The sequence below is a fragment of the Oncorhynchus mykiss genome, chromosome 5 (genome assembly GCF_013265735.2).
Source record: "Oncorhynchus mykiss isolate Arlee chromosome 5, USDA_OmykA_1.1, whole genome shotgun sequence".
NCBI classification, from domain to species: Eukaryota; Metazoa; Chordata; class Actinopteri; order Salmoniformes; family Salmonidae; genus Oncorhynchus; species Oncorhynchus mykiss.
This window is the reverse complement of record NC_048569.1, coordinates 79,042,143-79,062,762: the sequence shown is the minus strand read 5'-3', so window position 1 is coordinate 79,062,762 and position 20,620 is coordinate 79,042,143. Positions and strand designations below refer to the sequence as shown.

The 20,620-nt window shown below is 42.3% G+C and overlaps 2 protein-coding genes across 8 annotated transcripts in view; both read right to left on the bottom strand.

Moving 5' to 3' along the window:
- The window catches only part of st3gal3a (ST3 beta-galactoside alpha-2,3-sialyltransferase 3a), a 79,797-nt gene extending 79,223 nt beyond the window's left edge, over positions 1 to 574 (bottom strand). For 3 of the 5 annotated variants that reach the window (XM_021604472.2, XM_036978484.1, XM_021604470.2), the window contains exon 1: positions 284 to 574. The gene's annotated coding sequence lies outside the window, so the exon portion shown is untranslated. The remainder of the gene's footprint in view (positions 1 to 283) is intronic. The other 2 variants (XM_036978481.1, XM_021604471.2) reach the window with 1 other exon arrangement.
- An 824-nt stretch (positions 575 to 1,398) lies between these two features.
- On the bottom strand, positions 1,399 to 20,399 carry LOC110523012 (lysine-specific demethylase 4A). Of its 3 annotated transcripts, XM_036978477.1 has the most exons (22): positions 20,248 to 20,399; positions 19,059 to 19,231; positions 18,683 to 18,855; positions 18,100 to 18,214; positions 17,798 to 17,991; positions 17,427 to 17,476; positions 16,941 to 17,044; positions 16,689 to 16,826; positions 16,218 to 16,456; positions 15,062 to 15,228; positions 12,964 to 13,811; positions 12,694 to 12,790; positions 12,169 to 12,350; positions 11,487 to 11,712; positions 8,842 to 8,918; positions 6,971 to 7,026; positions 6,667 to 6,775; positions 5,386 to 5,574; positions 4,900 to 5,070; positions 4,556 to 4,675; positions 4,223 to 4,315; positions 1,399 to 3,984 (listed from the first exon to the last, which is right to left on the bottom strand). In XM_036978477.1, exons 2-22 carry the CDS (start codon positions 19,197 to 19,199, stop codon positions 3,844 to 3,846), a joined length of 3,630 nt encoding a protein of 1,209 aa, XP_036834372.1. In that variant the 5' UTR covers positions 19,200 to 19,231; positions 20,248 to 20,399; the 3' UTR covers positions 1,399 to 3,843. The 3 variants fall into 3 exon arrangements, with proteins under 3 accessions (XP_036834372.1, XP_036834374.1, XP_036834373.1); XM_036978479.1 differs by lacking the exon at positions 20,248 to 20,399 and having other exon boundaries at positions 18,956 to 19,098; XM_036978478.1 differs by lacking the exon at positions 20,248 to 20,399 and having other exon boundaries at positions 3,927 to 4,065; positions 19,059 to 19,199.
- Between the last annotated feature and the right edge of the window lie 221 nt (positions 20,400 to 20,620).

Below are 20,620 nucleotides of genomic sequence, written 5' to 3'. Positions count from 1 at the left end.
GAAATTCCACCAGACCCCCTGCCTGGCACCACCTGCCGTGTACCATGGTAGCCAGCTTGATGGCTATCAAGTAGCTAGCTTGCTAGCAGTGTTGCTAGCTAGCAAGCTGATAGCATTACGGTGAGCCGAATCACGACACAAGTAAGCTATTTAGTGCACAGGCTTGTCGATACTGTTAACAAATAGGCAATTTACATTTGATCACATTCTGCTAGGCGATGAAGTATGGCAGGTTACATGATATAGGATAGCTAACGTTAGCTAGCTGGCTAGCTGTTCTTACCGTTAACGTTTACTTTGATGATTCGTGTCCCCGAAGACTTATGAGCCAGCACACCTAGCTAGTTAAAATACATCTTCCATTTTTCTATTTCCAAGCTAATTATCTATCTACCACCTGTCAATTCAAAATGTTTATCCAGCTGCGAGTGGATGCAGAGCTCGCGAAAAGGCAATAGTTGTCACTGTACAGCAGCACCACCACCATCTGCACACACAACACTGACAGAATAGGAAGGGAACATCTGTAATACGCCAAATCAGTGCCACTCCGCTACAATGTAACTGGTTGTGTGGGTGGAAAGTAACTACAATGTTGCAACTTCAATAATGCATTTGATACAAATTACAATTGGATAAACATTACAAATCAGAGGGCAGAAGTAGGCTACATCACAACTGTTATACGTTTATTAAAGGATTTTGTATTTTGAAACGTGACAGATGCTTGCTAAAGATAAAGTTGACATTGAACATGCGTGAGAGCTAGTGCACCCCAGAGGTACAACCCCTATATATTGTCGATGTCAGAGCAGCTGTAAGGTATGGGAAAGGACTAATGTCACTATGGTATGCAGCCTCAGCATGAGACATAAAAGCTGTTAGTGTACTGGTAAAGATCACTAGCTGATACGATGGATGGTTTGTAGCTAAGGTGATAAGAGATGAACTTGGGGAAGGGGAGCACAACTGCAAATATAATCAGCCAACACACAAACTGCTATATTCTTCAGTGTTAAATTTAAGCACTCACTGACCTTCCAAACGTCCTCACCAACAGTATGTGTAAATCCTGTTTTGGGCTGAGCTGTGGGGTTTGCTAGTACACAAACAATGGGAGTTACTGAAAATATAGTTTACCAAGCTACCAATTACTTCACACTGGAAGAAGTTAAGCTACACTAAAGATACACTTTAAAATTATAGTTTAGTTACTTTGAAAAAGTAGCTCACTACATCCAACTACTTTGTGAAAAATTATCCATATCCATCTACACCTGAAATGTCTTAGAATACAAATAGCAAGAACACACTCAGGAGACAGATGTTAACTGAATGTGTGATTTAGCATATTAAAAACTGTTTCAAGTGAGAATTAGGCAGGTCTGATACAAAGAATTATTGCCAACTTAACCCATATTTTATTTTTGCAAAAAAAAGTTCTGTGCAGTTCCAGTAGTTAACTACACAGCTACATGGCAAAAAAAGCTAACTACTGAAAACACCACCCATATTTGAATTTAGTTGAACTACCACCAAGCTACTGTAAAATGTTTAATTATTAGTTGAACTACATGTAGTTCACTACTCCCCAACACTGAACTTCAAGGACAGCACCGTTTAGCTGACAATTTACTTGCTATGGAGTTAGATACTACTACTGTCATTGAGGTATGCAGTGGGGTCTTGTAAAGACTAAGTTATTACACTACACTGTTACTACAACCTTCAGTCATTGTCATAAATATATGTCAAACATTGTTTAATCAGTCATAAGATCATGAACTGTTTAGCAGTCATAAATATCATAAAAACATTTAAACATGAAACAAAGATCAACACCAATAAATGACAATATGCAAGCCAAAAATGTTTTTACTGAAACAAAATTATCATCTTTACAAAATGCATGAATGGTAGTACATTTTTCACAGAAAGGAAAAAAGGTCACATGAACAGGCCAGGGATCAGTCCCAAATGGCACCCCATTCCCTATATAGTGCACTACTTTTGACCAGGTCCCTGGTCAAAGGTAGAGCACAATATAGGGAATATGCTGCCATTTGGGGCACAAACAAGATCCCTTGCGTCAACGGCTTATATCTTTAAATAAACTACTTATTAGAATTACATCTCAGTGTCTTCCCGACTGTGAATGTAATGTGTATCATTATAAAACAAAGCAATAAAATAGGCTTTTTGATAGAAAACCTGTATTTCCCCCCCATGTATTATAAGTCATCATAAGTATTTCCATACTGTTGAATGCTGATGATATAAACCCCTTGCTTAGTGGTACTTCTGTGAGCCTCTATAGCTTCCTAACTCATATATTAGGTGTCACTCACACTCAAGTAGGGTTGCAAAATTCAGAAAACTCTCAAAATTCCCAGAAATCTTATTTAAAAAGGACTTACGGATTTCCTGCTTATTTCATCCTGATTGCAGGGAAATTTCAGCCAGGATTTCTGGAAAACCTGGGAAAGTTACCAGAATGTGGCATCCCTATACTCAAGATAACAGCAGTTTAGAGGAATATAACAGACAATCTGAAGGCCACCTTATCCTTAATTAATAAGTGCATTATGGTTGATGATCATGGCCGAGTGGAGAAGCGTGGTGGGACACAATGCATAAGATCTTATAAAATGTACAATATTATTTAATTTTTTTTTTTTTACAAAAATAGCAAATGGTAGCACACAACTATTAAACTGTCCTCTCAAAATGGGCTTGAATAAAAGTGCAACGCACAATGTTCATTTAAAGAGTAAAGAACCAACTTGGATAAAAAGGGAGCGCCCATAGCAATTCTGAATGGGTTATTTCCAATTCATCTATATAGCAAAAATAGAACATCGATCAGAATCAGTCCAGAACCTCTTCACCATTGCAACTGACAAATTGTCTGCATTGCAGAGGTTACTTTCTTCAAGCACAGTATAATAAATACACTGGTAAAAAACAACTCTAAAAATGGAAAAAGCTATATTCAACGCGTTCCTACAAAATATAATGTTTAGGAATGCAGTCAACAGTGTGACTCTGCTAAGAGGAGGTGGTATTAGTTACTAAAATGGCATTGCACCTCCTTAAAATCAAACATAGGTGCAAGTAGCACCCTGAAAAACGACATAGGAAAATAAATAGATGTACATAAAGGAACAACTGGCAACATTCAGTGAAATTGCAAGTCAGAAAACACTGTAATCAGTGTTTATGAGGATGAGTGGCAGCAACTTGTCTGCTTCACTCCCTTCAGGAAGTCATTCCTGCCACAGTTCTATTGAGTGGATTGTTACTATTATTATTAGAAAGCTACATCTTGTTTGGAAGCAAAATTCATGGTCCAAAATCGCTTCCATTCAAGAGACGAGTTACAGCTACTGGGCACTAGCAGGATGGCATAAAAGGTGACATGGATGGCAGTTTCTTCCCGGCTTCTATAACCTATAACCGAGTGGAGAAGGTGGCCTGATCTTCAATCCTTGATCACAGTCAAAAAAAACATAAAAGTAATAACAATTGGGTCCGGTTTCCAGGACAGGTTAAGCGTAGCATAAAAAGCATATCCAATGAAAGGGCTTTTCAGTCCAAGACTAGGCTTAATCAGTGTCCGGGAAACTGGCGCATAATGCTGTAAATTATGAAGGGATGAACGTAAGAAAAAAGAAAACAGTCCAAACTAGGGGTTGGAAAGTTATTTTCAGAGGAAGTCCTTTAGTCAGAGCTACACTCACTCAGTCAGTGGATAAATTCAGGTAAAGTGAGAAGTCCAGATCAGGAATATCAGTGCTGGTGGTTTGTTGGAAGAGTAGGCTACTCCATGCTGTAGTTGGCAGGCTACTCCATGATGGCTCTGTAGATCACAGGTTCAACGTAGTCCCCTCTGTACCGTGAGTTGATCACTCTCTGCCTCTTCGACTGCTGGATGGCCTCCTTGTCCTCAAAGATCCCATCGAAACGCATGTCTGACGCCTTGGACTGGAGATAGACCGGGGCAGGGCACACACAGGATTACTTTATTGTCCATTGCCACAGGAAGAAGACTCATTAACAAACATGCTGGAGAAAATGATTCAGTCAGTATGATTCAGTATACTCAGCAGTCCTTATTATAACATCAGAGTGAGAAAGTTAGGAGTTGATGATACAGAGTTAAGGTTAGCAACTTTGGAGTCAGTATATTGGATAGCTCACAGGTAGCTCTCAGTATACTCACCAGTCTTGACTTGACTCTCTTAGGCAGCTCCTCATCCAGGGTATAGACATCATCTCTCTTGGCTGTTAGTTGTGACCCGTCTTCAAACTCCACCTACATCAAACACCATCAATGCCAAAATAACTAAATTTTATGTCTCTCATAAAAGCAAACAATGGTTTAATCACAGACTTGTAATGTATTGCTATGAGGTTTTTTTTTAGATTTGTAACAATCTGGACAAATGGAGCAGATCAATTAGACTGCAAAGCACTATATGATGTAAAACTGTATAACCTCTATCTGGATAAGGTACATTGTTGCTGAGAGTGAGTGCGAATAGTGTTCCAGTACCTGGTACATTTGGATGATGTGAGCAGCCACAAACTTGGCCCCGTAGACCAGACCATCTGTCCAGCGGACCTGCACCATCTCCCCCTGTGGAGGGGGGCCTATCTGGGCACAGTCCCGGCCCTGGCAATAGAAAACAACCATCAGATACGATCCTACAAACTCACTATTTGGCAAGCACCAAAAATAAATAACACAATTTTAACCAATGTGTGGTACATATTGTATAAGCAATCTATAAACTAATAATAAACAGCTTATGACCTACTTATAAACCCTGTCATGAATTACTGACCACAATTCGGCACCACACCCACTCTCACACACACAGACGTTTGTCTTCTTACCACGATGTCCTCGGGAAAGAGGTTATCACTGAAGGAGCCGTCATCAAAATTGACCTCATAGAACGTCTCCTTGGACAGCTGCACCACGTCACACTGGTAGTAGCGGCCATTTTTGTGCTTACAGATCACCCTCCTTCCCACGGTGAGCTCATGCATGGCTGCTTTGTTACGCTGAGAGAGAAGAAATTAGTTACCCAGCCGGATTAACATCAAATAACAACTCTATCAACCTCTTTGGACTGGAAGTACACAGGCATACTCGTGGGAGTTTTTCACTTTAAAATCTAAAACATAGTCATGTTTATATAGTACACTGTTGTAAGCACAGCCCTGAATATGTAGAATGCTTAGAAACTATAACATAAAGTATCAGCAGAATGATGTAACCAAGTCCCATAACTGAGGCCTTTCGAGTCCCCACTGTCTGGTGTTGTGCTTCCCCTTTCTGAAACACAGTCCTAAATATAAAGTACCACCAATGTATACCTCTGTCGGAATAGGGCCCTTGTGCCGGCAGCAGGTGACGTAGACCACAAAGGGCCACTCGTCTGGCTGCATGAGGATCCCAGCGGCCTGGGCACAAGTAGGGTGGTAGGCCGTAGGACAGCGGCCATGGGAACACTGCACACAGCACCCGGATGTCTTCTTCATCCGCTTCTTACAGTAGTAACATTTCTGCACAGCACAGAAAACAATAGGACCATGCTCAGAGAGACAGGAAAAGGAAGTCCCACAGGGAAAACATATACACCTGTCAAACTGTATATAGTAGAGGCTGGATTAATCACAAACTCACCGGACATCCTCTAAATACCCTAGTCTCTAGTCTAACCTTGTAGTAGACGGCAAGCATAACTGCTGTCACATGCATAGAGGTGGATGTGCCAACCATGTCAGGTAAAACCAATAATATATTACTTTGGCATAATATGCTGAAGAGAGGATATTCAGCCACTCTCCTTTATGCAAAGGTTCTTGGAAAAGGTTATCCTCTATTCATGCACCTTGGTTGGAGAGCGAGGTAGTGACAGAGTCCTATCCCTTAGCACATAATAAATGTTGACATAAGGCTTGGGCAGTATCCAGATTGTCAAACCTTCATACTGACTTTGTGCCATCCCGGGATATTCGGTAATAGCGTCACTGAACACAAGGAGCACTATTTTTTTTAACCCACAGCCTTTGTAATCCGAAGGTTACAAAGTACATGTAAAATCCCATTGAGAATGCTAACTAAATGCTAATCAGCAGATTGCGAACATTTGAAACAGTCTCTGACAAACTATTTGCAGGACAGACATCCCAGCTCATACAGTTATACAAATAACTCAAAAATGCTGCTCACAGTTTGCTGCACAAAACACACATTAGACAGCAAGGCTCTTGATCCAGCAGGGGATTCTCAGCTGTTACAAAGCAAAGCTTGATTTTGGGAGAAGCTAACAATTTAGCTAGATTGCTAATTTAGTAGCTTGTTAGCAAACCCAATGCACAACCGACAGTTACCGTAGTAGTTATAAAATATCTAGCTGGAAAACATTTAGTTGTGAATTCCATAGTGAAACTAGATCACCGGACGCGTGCTGCACAACAGTTAGTGACTCACAAGGTTCTGGTCTCTCGATGTTGTGTGCTTGTAAACAAACACCACGTGACTGGGGACTGCCAGTAAGCTTCATAATGAAAAATTATGTGACAGGTATTTCCAAATAGCCTGGTATACTGTATACTGCCCAAGCCTATTGACATTTACAGAGTCGAACTCACCAGTTTAAACCTCTGTAGAGGAATCCCACTCAGATCCACAGGGCTTCTCTCAGTGATGTTCACAAAGCGAGCCTCCAACACTGCTACTGCACACAGCACATGGACCCACCTACAACACAACATGTCAATACGCAGACACCACACCGTGAGTAGATTATAAACCTAGTAGATATATTTCAAAAGAACATCCAACTATGTGAACAAAAGAGTACATAAAGAGAAGAGCTCAGTAAATGTTCAGTGTGTGATTTAGACTAGCCCACTCCCTGATCTCTAAGGGGATCTGTCTGGCACAAAGACTTACTTGTTGTTGTTGGCTTTCTGCAAGGCACCCCCCCTCAACAAACACAAACAGCAACTCTGCAAGAAGAGCAAACTGTCACCCACCATAATCTCAGTTAAGTAAACAAAGTACCAGTCAAAAGTTGACACACCAGACTTAACCAGCATGGCTACCACATCATTCTGCAGCGATATGCCATCCATCTGGTTTGCGCTTAGTGGGACTATCATTTGCTTTTTTCAACAGGACAATGACCTAACACACCTCCATGCTGTGTAACAGCTATTTGACCAAGATGGAGAGTGATGGAGTGCTGCATCAGATGACCTGGCCTCCACAATCACCCAACCTCAACCCAATTGAGATGGTTTGGGATGAGTTGGACCGCAGAATGAAGGAAAAGCAGCCAACAAGTGCTCAGCATATGTGGAAACTCCTTCAAGACTGTTGGAAAAGCATTCCAGGTGAATCTGGTTGAGAGAATGCCAAGAGTGTGCAAAACTACTTTGAAGAATCTAAAATATATTTTGATTTGTTTGACACTTTTTTGGATACTACATGATTCCATGTGACATTTCATAGTTTTGATATCTTCACTATTATTCTACAACGTAGAAAATAGTAAAAATCAAGAAAAACCCAGGAGTAGGTGTGTCCAAACATTTGACTGGTACTGTACATACAGCCAATGCCAAGGTGTGTCACCTGACGACCAGTACCAGTCAGTCACTTATCATTAGAAGAATACTGCAAATACTACTGCCAGATCTAATGCCCGTTTAGAATACTGCAAACACTACTGCCAGATCTAATGCCAGTTTAGAATACTGCAAACACTACTGCCAGATCTAATGCTAGTTTAGAATACTGCAAACACTACTGCCAGATCTAATGCCCCTTTAGAATACTGCAAACACTACTGCCAGATCTAATGCCAGTTTAGAATACTGCAAACACTACTGCCAGATCTAATGCTAGTTTAGAATACTGCAAACACTACTGCCAGATCTAATGCCCCTTTAGAATACTGCAAACACTACTGCCAGATCTAATGCCAGTTTAGAATACTGCAAAAACTACTGCCAGATCTAATGCTAGTTTAGAATACTGCAAACACTACTGCCAGATCTAATGCCATTTTAGAATACTGCAAATACTACTGCCAGATCTAATGCCCGTTTAGCATACTGCAAACACTACTGCCAGATCTAATGCCCGTTTAGAATACTGCAAACACTACTGCCAGATCTAATGCCAGTTTAGAATACTGCAAACACTCCCGCCAGATCTAATGCCCCCCAAAAATAAACATGATTTAACTAGACAAGTCAGTTAAGAACAAATTCTTATTTACAATGATGGCCTACCGGGGAACAGTGGGTTAACTGCCTTGTTCAGGGGCAGAACGACAGATTTTTACCTTGTCAGCTCAGGGATTCGATCCAGCAACCTTTCGGTTACTGGTCCAACGCTCTAACTACTAGGCTACCTGCCGTAGTCTAAACTCCCAAGTGGCGCAGCAGTCTAAGGCACTACTTCTTATGGCAAGAGTCGTCACTACAGTCCCTGGTTTGAATCCAGGCTGTATCACAACCGACCGTGATTGGGAGTCCCATAGGGCGGCGCATAATTGGCCCAGCGTCATCCGGGTTTGGCCGGGGTAGGCCGTCATTGTGAAAAAGAATTTGTTCTTAACTGACTTGCCTAGTTAAAGATCTAATGACAGTTTAGACCACTGCCAGATCTAATGACAGTTTAGACTCCTGCAACGTTTGCAAACATTACTGCCAGTCAGTGCCAGCAACATATACTTGGGTCAGGTGAGGTCAGACATAATGAACAGCCACTTGGAGGTGTTGTGTTATGAGGTGATGTGTTGTGGAGACACTGACCTCAGTCATGGAATTGGCCTTACAGCGAGCACACTTCCAGTCCTTAGTCACACTCTCTGGATCCACGCCATAACAGCCTGGAAACACACAACCAAACAAACACCATTACCTAAGTGGTTGAAACGTTGTCGCCAATGAACCAGAAGGGAGGATAGGTTGCAGTGTGCATACTCCTTTACTGACAGGCATTCACACATTCGCATGACTGATAGCGCATCTCAACCCTGTTGTGGACAGAGATAATTAAATAACTTCTAGAGTTGAAACAGTCTGCACTTAAGTCCTCAACTTTCTAAAAGTAGAGTACTGCTCTTACCTGGAATGATGGGGTTAACTAGAACCGCATTAGGCCAATGTTGTTTGATTTTGTAAATAAATCTGCAAAAACAATATCAACGTCCAAGACTTTTCCTAAATATTTATGTTTTACATTGTCCATTTGTCTGAACTTTTAAATCACAAACAAAAAAGTATTTATCTTTAAAAAAAAGAAGCTACTACTAACTTAAGGGCCAAGGCAAATGTGCTGTAGGGCATTGGTACACACGCATCCCTATCCTTACCGAATGAATGTGGTAAATGGATGAATGGGCGACAGATACTGATAACTGTGCCTGTGAATTCCCAATTGGATTTGAATGAACTGGATGAGGAGGTTGAAAGAGGATGATTACATTTAGAACAGCAGTGTAATGAAGCATTGTGTAGTGTGTAGCTGTGTGTAGTTTATAATGGTTAGCCGAACCAAACAAATGGATGCACTGGTAGCATTGCAAATTCTGCAGAATTTAGTTGAGCTGGAGTCGAATCGGATTTTGAGCTTGAAATCGACGTTGCTGATGAAGAGGTTTCATCCGATTGTTGACTTTGAGCTTCGAGCTCCGATGCCTGAGCCTCGCCACAGAAAAACCAGAACAGGGCCAACAGACCGTGAGACACGAGTTTGGGTAGAAATGAGTGAGGAGAGGGCAACAGGAACATTCTCCCAGAGAGAGCAGGCCCTACACCTCACACAAAGACTAATTGCCAGTGCACTCTACAGTGATCTTTGTTTATGTGACATGCAGATGTTGCAGCAATCAGAGATTGTACTGTCGGAAACAGTACGTGGGGACAAGTCTATGGATGACCTCAAAGTATTTATTGTACTCTTGTATGTCCGCAGGGAATACTGTGGAAAGAGTATGATGTGGAGTGATTTTGGTCCGATAGTTATGTGATGGACTTTTTCAGAGTCTATGCCACGCAACCACTTCAGAGATGATGAGACACCTGCGTTTTGATGACATAAGACCAATACGTGTGCAGACGGAGAGATTCGCCGCCGTCTCACACACCTGGAAAAGTGTTACGAAGAATTGCATTGCTCGTTACTGTTAACCCTAAAATGATAACGACTAGGTCCCAGTTTAACAACAATTACATCATCGTATCTGCACGGTACATAGTTGCCATTACACTCAGGCCCGGTCCAACGAGGGGAAATTCTGCACAGGTGCACAAATAACAGAGTGAGAGTACTGTAATAACAGAAGTATAGGGATACCTAAAATATAAATGTAACAGTTACAAGCCAGGAGAGAAAATAACTGTTGATGAGCAACTGTTCCCAACCAAAGCCAGGTGCCGTTTTACCCAATACATGGCCAACAAACCAGACAAATTTGCAATTAGGTTTTGGTTACGATGTTTGATGTTGAAGACAGATAGAAAAGATGAAACCAGGCCAGCGGGTGAGCGACAGACTCGTTCAGCCTTTCATGGCTAAAGGCAGAAATGTGACCATGGACAACTTCACACCAATTTCCCAAGTTGATTGCAAAAAAGACTAGTTTTCTCAGAACATTGAGCAGAGACGGGAGCTGTCGTCCTCTGCACAAGACAACATACCAGTGGAGTCTGTAATCCAAATCAGATTTTCAATAAGACTTTGTAGAATTATACTAAACATATCCTCTATCCAAACAAATAACTATTGTTTTTATATCTTGTCATGAAAATATTTCCACAAATATTCATTTATGCAATTCATCCTATATTATAGTTAATGCACATTTCTAAAGCACTCTAAAGCCTTGGTGTTTAGTTAGGGCATAGGCAAATCATTTGACCTTTTATTTATTTATCTCTCACTGTTATTTAACCAGGTAGGCTAGTTGAGAACAAGTTCTCATTTGCAACTGCGACCTGGTGCCTGCGCCTTGCTGCTTACATGATCATATTTTACTTTCTAATTTGAAGAAGCTGTAACTGCACCACATTACTTTAAATCAGATCTACAAATGAAATTGATCAAATGTATTACACATTACACTGTAATGTTTTTATTGTAAGAGAAACGAAAATGGGCTATACCTTTATAAGGACTTTGTAGAATTATACTAAACATATCCTGACTATCTAAACATAACTATTTTTACATGGATACATTTTCACAAATATTTATTCATGCAATTAATCTTTTACAATTGTTTACGCACTATTTATCAAGTGTTGGTGCTTATGTTTGCACACCTTGCGGGTGTATCTGATGTGTATGATAAAAGGATGCCCGGGAACATTGGGTAGTGGGTAGTTATAGACTGAAAGGCCCAGCTGTTCTAGTGGTAAAAGGGGTGGCGTGCTGGGTAAGTAGTAGTACTGACTGGTGTGTACGCGGACGCTGCAGTGGGAGCAGCTGATGAGCAGGCTGGTGCCGTCTGGCTCCAGGTGAGGGGTGGTGGGGGCCGGAGGGGCAGGTTCCTTCTCCTCAGCGCCCTCCTCTGGCTCCGTGGTGGTGGTGAAACACATCTCAGGGATCAGAGGCTTGGTTCTCAGCCTGCCTCCAGGCAGCACCACTGGAGGGTCCGTACCGTCATCAGCACACTCCGCCTGGAAATGAAACAATCATATTTAGCAACTCTTGGGAGGACAATAGAAGTTCACGTCAGAAAATAACTCTCATTCAAATTGTTCAAAGAAATGCTTTTCTGTGTTTGCCTTCATCAGCACACCCAGTCTAGCCATGGATAGAGGGAGGGACAAAGTAAAACAGCTACTTAGACTGGGCAGACAAACCTGAAATAACTAACTATAACTGTACAGTATATCAGAAGTGAGAAGAGGAGCATTGGGGAACGTACTAAAACTGCAAAAACATCTCCCCTGAGAAACAAGTGAAGAAAGGGGGAACTGAATCACATAACAGGAGGTTCACTCTCAGAGAAACCCCTGCAGATGAATGACTGAGAGACTTTCAGAAGACAAACTTCCCAAATCCCCTGCTGAGTGTCTCCTCCTCTCCTCAGCCACTGGTGATCTCTCACACACAGTCCATTCCTCCCTCACCTGCTGGAATGCCTGGAAGAGTGAGCACACAGAGCAGTATGGGGCCTGGAGGCCCATGCAACGGTTGTACTCCTTCTCTTTCTTCAGGTTGGGGGGTCTGTTCTGCCACAGGTGGGCCAGGGGCTTGGCCCACGACTCTCCCTCTAGCCCATCCTCGTCTACTGGGGGCTGCTCTGGCAGCTCTTAAAACGACAGCAAAATAAATTGATTTTAGCGTTAGCACATGCCATATCCCAAACAACTTACAGAACTGTCGATATTGACCGTTGCACATGAAGGAAATCAAATCCACCATGCTATTTGTTTTAATCCCCTGAGCCATTGGAACCAAACAGACAAACAGTTATGAAAACACACACAGACAAACTACTATAATGCCATCAGGTATGCCAACATCATCGCTTCTATTCCATGGAGGAACAAACCTGACACTGCTTTTCTACAAGTCATCATATCCATTGCTTAGGAAAAGGAAGCCTAACTGGGGCTAACCTACGTGAGTGAGGAAGTGATATTTTAACTCACCCTCGTCACTCATGTTGTCTTTAATCAGACGCTGGTGACAAGGCAACGTCCCCTGTTTTCTGGGCACAGCGCCATCATCCTCTCCATCTTCTGCCCTCTGGTGGAATAAAAGGGGTTAGGAACAGAATCATTAGCGCTGATTCATTGAACATGTACATTACAGTATATCTGACCTCAGAACAAACATGATAAAGCAAATCCTACAGACAGAGGTTCAGTGGTGTGTGATATTTGGACTCCACTCCTCTTCTCCATCTCTACTCCTCTCACCTTGCTGTCATCCAGTTCCTCTCCTTCACTATCACTACTATCGTTCCACCTCTCCTCCTTGCCCTCCCTGGTCTCTCCCTCGCCGTAGTCTCCCTTGGCGTAGCTGTGGACGTGCAGCACGTCTGCAGGGCACAGGGTCCTCTGAAAGAGCTGGTGGACAGGGCTGGAGCTGCTGGCTGGGTGGGAAGGGCTGGAGCTGCTGGCTGGGTGGGAAGGGCTGGAGCTGCTGGCTGGGTGGGAAGGGCTGGAGCTGCTGGCTGGGTGGGAAGGGCTGGAGCTGCTGGCTGGGTGGGAAGGGCTGGAGCTGCTGGCTGGGTGGGAAGGGCTGGAGCTGCTGGCTGGGTGGGAAGGGCTGGAGCTGCTGGCTGGGTGGACAGGGCTGGAGCTGCTAGCTGGGTGGACAGGGCTGGAGCTGCTGGCTGGGTGGACAGGGCTGGAGCTGCTGGCTGGGTGGACAGGGCTGGAGCTGCTGGCTGGGTGGACAGGGCTGGAGCTGCTGGCTGGGTGGACAGGGCTGGAGCTGCTGGCTGGGTGGACAGGGCTGGAGCTGCTGGCTGGGTGGACAGGGCTGGAGCTGCTGGCTGGGTGGACAGGGCTGGAGCTGCTGGCTGGAGGCTTCACATCCTCACTGGGGCCGGCCTTCTCTGAGCTCTGTGGGGAGGGTTCTGGGGCCGCTGGTTGGGTTGACTGACTGTTAGTCTGTGGCTGAGACTTAATTGGAGTGGATTTAAGAGAGATTTTGGCTTTCATCTGAAGTGCTAGCTTTCGGCTGGCGTTTGTGTTTCGGTTGGTCTTTGCGTTGAGTGGTGGCTTTGTTCGCTCTTTTTTAACATCCTCTGCCTTTAGCACTGAAATAAACAAACATGAAAAACTGGAGGCACTGTCTGAATCAGTGTTATTCAAAGCCGAGGAACAGCAGTGGGGTTAGCAAAAAGTATCTAATAAAACATTTTAAAAAGGAAGAGTACAAATTATTGTATGGGACAATATACAAACATTTTTGAGAAAGATTAATTGAAAAATAACATTTACAGATTTGGGGTGGGGTCACGAGAAATTCCTGGGGGAAAAAGATAGGGTCCCCAAAAACTGAATACCACTGGTCTAAATTATCTCCCTCATAAATGTGGATGGAAATGTGTTTTTTCATGCGGATGTAGTCATACCTTATACAGTTCCCAGGTGTGATGGAAATAGGAAGTGACAGTACAATTTTATTAATGCCGAAAGATAATTTGTTCGTTCGACATGGCGGGATCTTTTTGTGTCGGTCAAATAAATAATGTAAGAAATGTTGGTGGAAACACCTTTAGGTGCAAATATTGATATAATAACCATCATATGGGGCGGCAGGGTAGCCTAGTGGTTAGAGCGTTGGACTAGCAGCCGAAAGGTTGCAAGTTCAAATCCCCGAGCTGACAAGGTACAAATCTGTCATTCTGCCCCTGAACAGGCAGTTAACCCACTGTTCCTAGGCCGTCATTGAAAATAAGAATTTGTTCTTAACTGACTTGCCTAGTTAGATAAAAGGTTAAAAAATAAAATAAAAAAACATGGACGTAAACTTGTAGTATGGTGTGTGGTCCTCCCACTACGACTCAGGAAAGCATGCAGCATTCATCTGTAGCATTAGGCTACAGATGAAATAAGTTATGATGAATTTCACAGGGTGGTGAAAGTGCTTATGACACAATTGATATTTTGACAAATAATAGCCATAATAATCTCCTCATCTAGCATACCTCCACTATACATGTGAGCTGTTGGCTAGAGTACTGGTGCCAAGACCAGAGTAGACAACAGTTTGTGTGGCAAAACTATCAGCAGAATAGAAACACATCACACTTTAGATTTTTTTTTCTGTACTGAAAGTACAGTAAAGTAAATTGTGTGCATCACATCATCATGCACAGACATTTATCAGCAACAAGTCCATTTGGTGGAAACACCACTGGTGGGAAAATGGCACATCTTTTCTTTGTGCAGTTTTGACTATCTGAATTCAAATCCGTCACCAATTGGATGAAACCTAGCTAACAGTCTAACAAGTCAATATGCAGTATTTTTTGGTGCCATAGTCAAAGACGAACTGAGGTACCTTTGTGTGCCAGACTGTGTCCCTTCTCCTCCTGGACAAGCTTTGCTTTCTTCTGGTCCACCTCTCTCTCCTCCTCCTCCTCCTCCTCTTCATCAACCTGCTCAGTGTCTCCATCCTCTGCTGCCTCCACAGCTCCTCCTCGCTGGCGCTTTTTCCCAACCTTCGGGCTGCATTGGCACAGGACAGAGAGAGGAACTGTGAATATTATATTATATATTATATATTTTTTTAAATACAATAAGCCTCTTTTGAGAAATTTGCTCAAAGTGGAGACCGAAACCCAGTATGAATGAATGCTTTCATTTGATCATTAAAGGGGAAATCTGCATTAGAAAAAACAACAAAACGGGCACTTGATTTGGTAAACAGCTGAGGGATGGGGGTTAGAGAAATGTAACCACTCAAATCCAGACAGAGCTATGGATGCAAGAACTGACCATGCATGAGATCAAAATGATAGCTTAAACAATGTTGACCCTATACCCTATATTAGTAAGGTACGACAGTTGAACTAAGCTTGAGGCGTTTATAAGTTATATTCTTCAAGAATTACCGGGAATATATAATTAATTTAAAAGTTTTAAAAAATTGATGTTGCAATCACAAATTTAATATAGATATAAATATAGAGAGTACAAAACATAAGGAACACCTGCTCTTTCAATGACAAACTGGCCAGGTAAAAGTTATGATCCCGTATTGATTTTAAATCCACTTCTGTGTAGATGAAGGGGAGGAGACAGGTTAAAGAAGGATTTTTAAGCCTTGAGACTTGGATTGTGTACGTGTGATTTAGGTGCCTTTGAACAGGGTATGGTAGATGCCAGGCGCACTGGTTTGAGCGTGTCAAGAACTGGAAAGTTGGTGGTTTTTCACACTCAACAGTTTCATGTATGTATCAAGAATGGTCAACCACTCAAAGAACATCCAGCTAACTTGACACAACTGTGGGAAGCATTGAAGTCAAAATGGGCAAGCATCCCTGTGGAATGCTTTTGACACCTTGTAGAGTACATGCCCTGATGAATTGAGACTGTTCTCGGGGCAAAAAGGGGTGGAACACAATAATAGGAAGGTGTTTTTAATGTTTTGTACACTCAGTGTATATGAAGTTACACCAGCTAGAGACAATACTACACTACAGTAAAGCATGGACCTCTTCTCCTCCTGAGTGGTGGTGCATGGGGTATTCTCCTGGTCAGGGGCCTCGCTGCGGCTTGGACCCTCCTTCCCAGGCTCCCCTGTCTTCAGGAAGTCAGCAGCCTCTGGCGTGGGCTTGGAGTGGTCAATAGGAGTGTTGTCCTTCCCTGCCTTCCAGGCCTTGTAGCGGTCTGGTTGGAACTTCCTCACAAATATCTCCATGGAGATCTTCACCATGTCCTTACGACACGAGCACTGGGGGAGGGAGGATAGGGATTGGTCATGAGTATATTTTATAATAAATGCCATTTACCAATTTTATCCAAAGCAACTTAAGGTATGAGTGCATACATTTTAGTATGTGATCCCTGCGGGAATTGTACCCACGACCATACAAACTGAGTAACACAAGACCAATCACAGATCACACTGAATAAATGACTTGGTTTCATGCATACTATGTGTTAATTCATTTAGTTGTACATACCAGTGTGGCTATTTTGCCATAATCGATCCATCGCTGTGTGGCAAAGTTAGTGGATTCAGCACAGTTGAAGCCATGGTTGAAACCAGCGTGGTAACCGAATGGGAAGGTCACTATGAACTGGCCTGCCTCCTGGGTTATCTAAGCACACAACAGACACATAGTCAGACCAACAGGTTTGTATTTTGTTGCTGTATCCCAACTTTGTGAAAGGTTGGGAAATTTGATAACATGTTGCCATTGAAGAGCGGTCACCTTTTCAAACGGTATGCCATATTTCTTCAGGATGGAGGGTGAGATAAGAGTCATCTTATGCCGCAGGAAAGCTTCACAGCTCTGAGCACTCCCAGGAAAGAACCCTGCATGAACAGGAATCAAAGACATTAGGAATTCTGCTGATCCCTGTCTGATAATGTGTTGATATGAAGAATATTGATAATCAATGAGCAGAGTTTCCCGTAGGATTTTTTTCAGCAGCATTGGAAGAGTTAGCGGTGGTGGGGTCTTCCAGGGGCATAAATCTACATGTCATTTTTTTTTAATGCGCAGGTGCTAAATGCAAATAGAGGAAACTCCGAAGAGGAATGAGGATCAATTAGGAAATTCCTTTCCACCATAGTGATGGACAGGATCATTGTAATGGCTGGAATGGAATAAATGGAACGGTATCAAACACATGGAAACCAGGTTTGACTCCATTCCATTTATTATATTCCAGCCTGCCTCCTCTGCTCCACTTACCTTTAGCAAGACGTTCCAATCTCTTCCCATGTTCAGGGGGAACAACATACCTGCAGAGAGACAAGAGTAATGATGTAAATGGTAGTCAAGATGCTGTGTAAGGTAAGTAAGTAAATCAAGTAATGCTTGTCCTAGCCTGAGCGGCCCATTGGGTAGGAGCCAATCTCCTGTTTCTGTAGCATGAAGCAGCTTGATGTACAAGTACACCTTTTGGACAAAACGCTAGTGTTGGGTACTACGTACAATAACAATGACAGACACTCCATTTGTAAATCTGTAAAATAGACGTGTTAATATCTCTTGGTGTAACTTCACTGCACTGAATCGTGTGTTTTCTTTTTTTAACTGTGTAAAATACATCAACAGTTTACCAGGACTTGGGCTCTCCAAAGTGCAGGTAGTTGATGCTGTAGAGATCCATATCTTCAGTGTGCCAGGCAAAGGTGCTTTTCCACATGCCAAAATATAGGTAAGGAGTGTTCACTCCCTTTATCTTGATCCCACTCTCCCTCTCCACAGTGTCCAGGATAGTGTTCAGATGACCAATGTTCCACTCTGTCACATCCTAGAGATGGAGCAGAGAAAATGTTGGTGAGGGTAAGCAGAGACATTGACATTTCAACAGTAGGTTGTTAGGCGAACCCGACAGTGGGTGATGATAGGAATAACTCACTGGGTCGTAGAGGGTTCCGTTGATATCTGCTCCATAGAGAGGCGGGTTAAAAGTCAGGTTCTTCCAGAACTTTCTCTCCAGCTCCTCAAAATCCACATAGCGGGGATTACAGAACCTACAATGACAACGGATGATTAGATGTGACAATCAAAACAAATGACATCTTGCAGTGATTTTAGAACTATAGCCAGTTACAACCATGTAACCATGTATACCTATGTTACAATAATTTATATTTATTTGAAAATACTTAGATTTGTCACTTTAAAATGTATGCCAAACCATACAGCTCTATGCACAAGGACTACTTTTAACCATTTCCACTGACATTTTTACAAAAACACATTTACTTGAAGAACAGTGCATATGGAAAGTTGACAGCACAAACAGTCATTCTGTTACCACATTTGCATATGCACTGTTCTTCAAGTAAATGTGTTTTTGTAAAAATGTCAGTGGAAATGGTTAAAAGTAGTCCTTGTGCATAGAGCTGTATGGTTTGGCATACATTTTAAAGTGACAAATCTAAGTCTCATTATTACTCCGTTACCGTGGGATTGCCCATAACAGTATGAGGGCTCACTTGTCTGTGTTGGCAGTCTTGCGGAACTCTCGGACAGTCATGGGTTTCTTTTGGATGTTGTACTGTGTGAAGAGACCTGACTGGCCAGTCACCACCTGCTGTATAGGAGCAGGGATCACCAGGTCATCTATGTCATAAGTATGTCTAGGCTTCCAGTCTTTTGGTGGAATAACCTGGAAAATACACATCAAACATAGGATTGAGTTAGTCTTTATACAGAGTGCATTTTTCTTAGAATTGGATATAGACAGGCCTATAGATCTTTGGTTACACCTTCTGATGTTGGTTGGGCACCTTCTACTCTTCTCAAAATAGGATGTAGATCAGGGGAATAAATGCTTATGATCTTCTGAAAAGTAGATGCAAAAACACACACCTTAGCCATTCCAGCTAGGTGTGCTCCCTGTGACTCCATGTAGGCGATGTAACGGCTGAAGTCCTTAAACTCTTCCTTGGTAGGGTGAAAGGTCATAATCCTGGAGCCAGGAGTCTGCTGGGACGCAGTGTCTGTCGCCATCCTCAAAGAAGAGTTGCTCTGATCTGCAAACACTGGACAAGAGAACACATTTGTTTTGATCAAATGTCTGTTTAATAATTTCTCTAAAACGTTGCATCACATAGAACATGTTGCAACTACTTATAATAGGCCTATGTGTGGTGCAGTTGACAAATAACACAAACAGATGTTTTAGAAAGGTTCAAAACGTGCCTAAATCGTTTTGGTACAGACGAACACCTGTCGCCCCCTATAGTTATTAAAGCACAAAGTTCATCCTACAAAGATAACTACTGTAAACACAACACAGCAAAAAACAGAACAATATATAAATGTTTTTGTGGGACTGAGGGGCTATGGAATGTCGTCGTAATTACTTCAGACTATAGCTAGCTAATATCAACAGTTAGCTGGCAGCTGGATAAAATATCAACAACAAAAGTCAAATTCAATCGGACAGTTAGCCAACGTTGCTTCGCTTATTGATGTCCGGTAACCCAATCTAATTCTAAATATCGATATCCTCCGTGAGAGAGATAGCTAGCTAGCACCATTAGAAGCTAACTAACTTAGTTGTCGAACTTTTCGTAATAGATTACAACATAAAGTTAATAACATACTAATGCTACTCTAGCCAGCTAGCGCTAGGTTTTTGACAAGTTCCTGCCCACCTGCTGATTGTGATTGGACGACACTCTCATTAAAGTTATCCCTAAATTTGTGATTGGTTGAATTCCAAGTCATTTAAGGACCGGGCCCAGTGTCAGTTAACTCCCGGAAAACATATAGCGTTAGCTTTTTAGCTATCAAGATGCCTGACAAACCTGACTGTATCATACCTCTATCTACTTTAGTTATTAATGTATAGCAATGGTAAAGTAATAACGTACGATCATGCCATGTTATGCAAATATGTTAAAGATAACGGAACAGAGACACCTTTGAGAAGCAGGTAGGCTAGCTTGCTAATGTCAGTGTAGCTCGCTAACGTTAATTGCAAGCGCAACTATTCCAGCAACATACGTTACTTAAAAGCACACAAGTTTTGATGTTTCAAATATTAACTTACAAAAGCCAACCAAGTAATGACTGAATGCTCGCTCCAAATCTTTAAAAACAGAAGACGATTTGTTAACAAATCACCGTGGTCAAGGAAGATAGACCTCCATTACGCCAGTGTCGTACGCATGCTCAATGTGTTTGTTTACAAGGATGAAGGAGGGCGTGTCCCACGCGCTACCGAGACTAATCAAAATGCAGTATTTTGCCATGACTCCGCCTTATTGTACTACTCAGGCCCTAATATGCAAACTGTAGCCTTATTAATACATTATGCTCATAAAAAAAAGTTAAATTATCACTAGCCTTCCCCATCTCACTATCCCTTTTCTCTTTACAAATACCACATTTTCTTCAGCACAAATGTCATACTTCAAAACGGT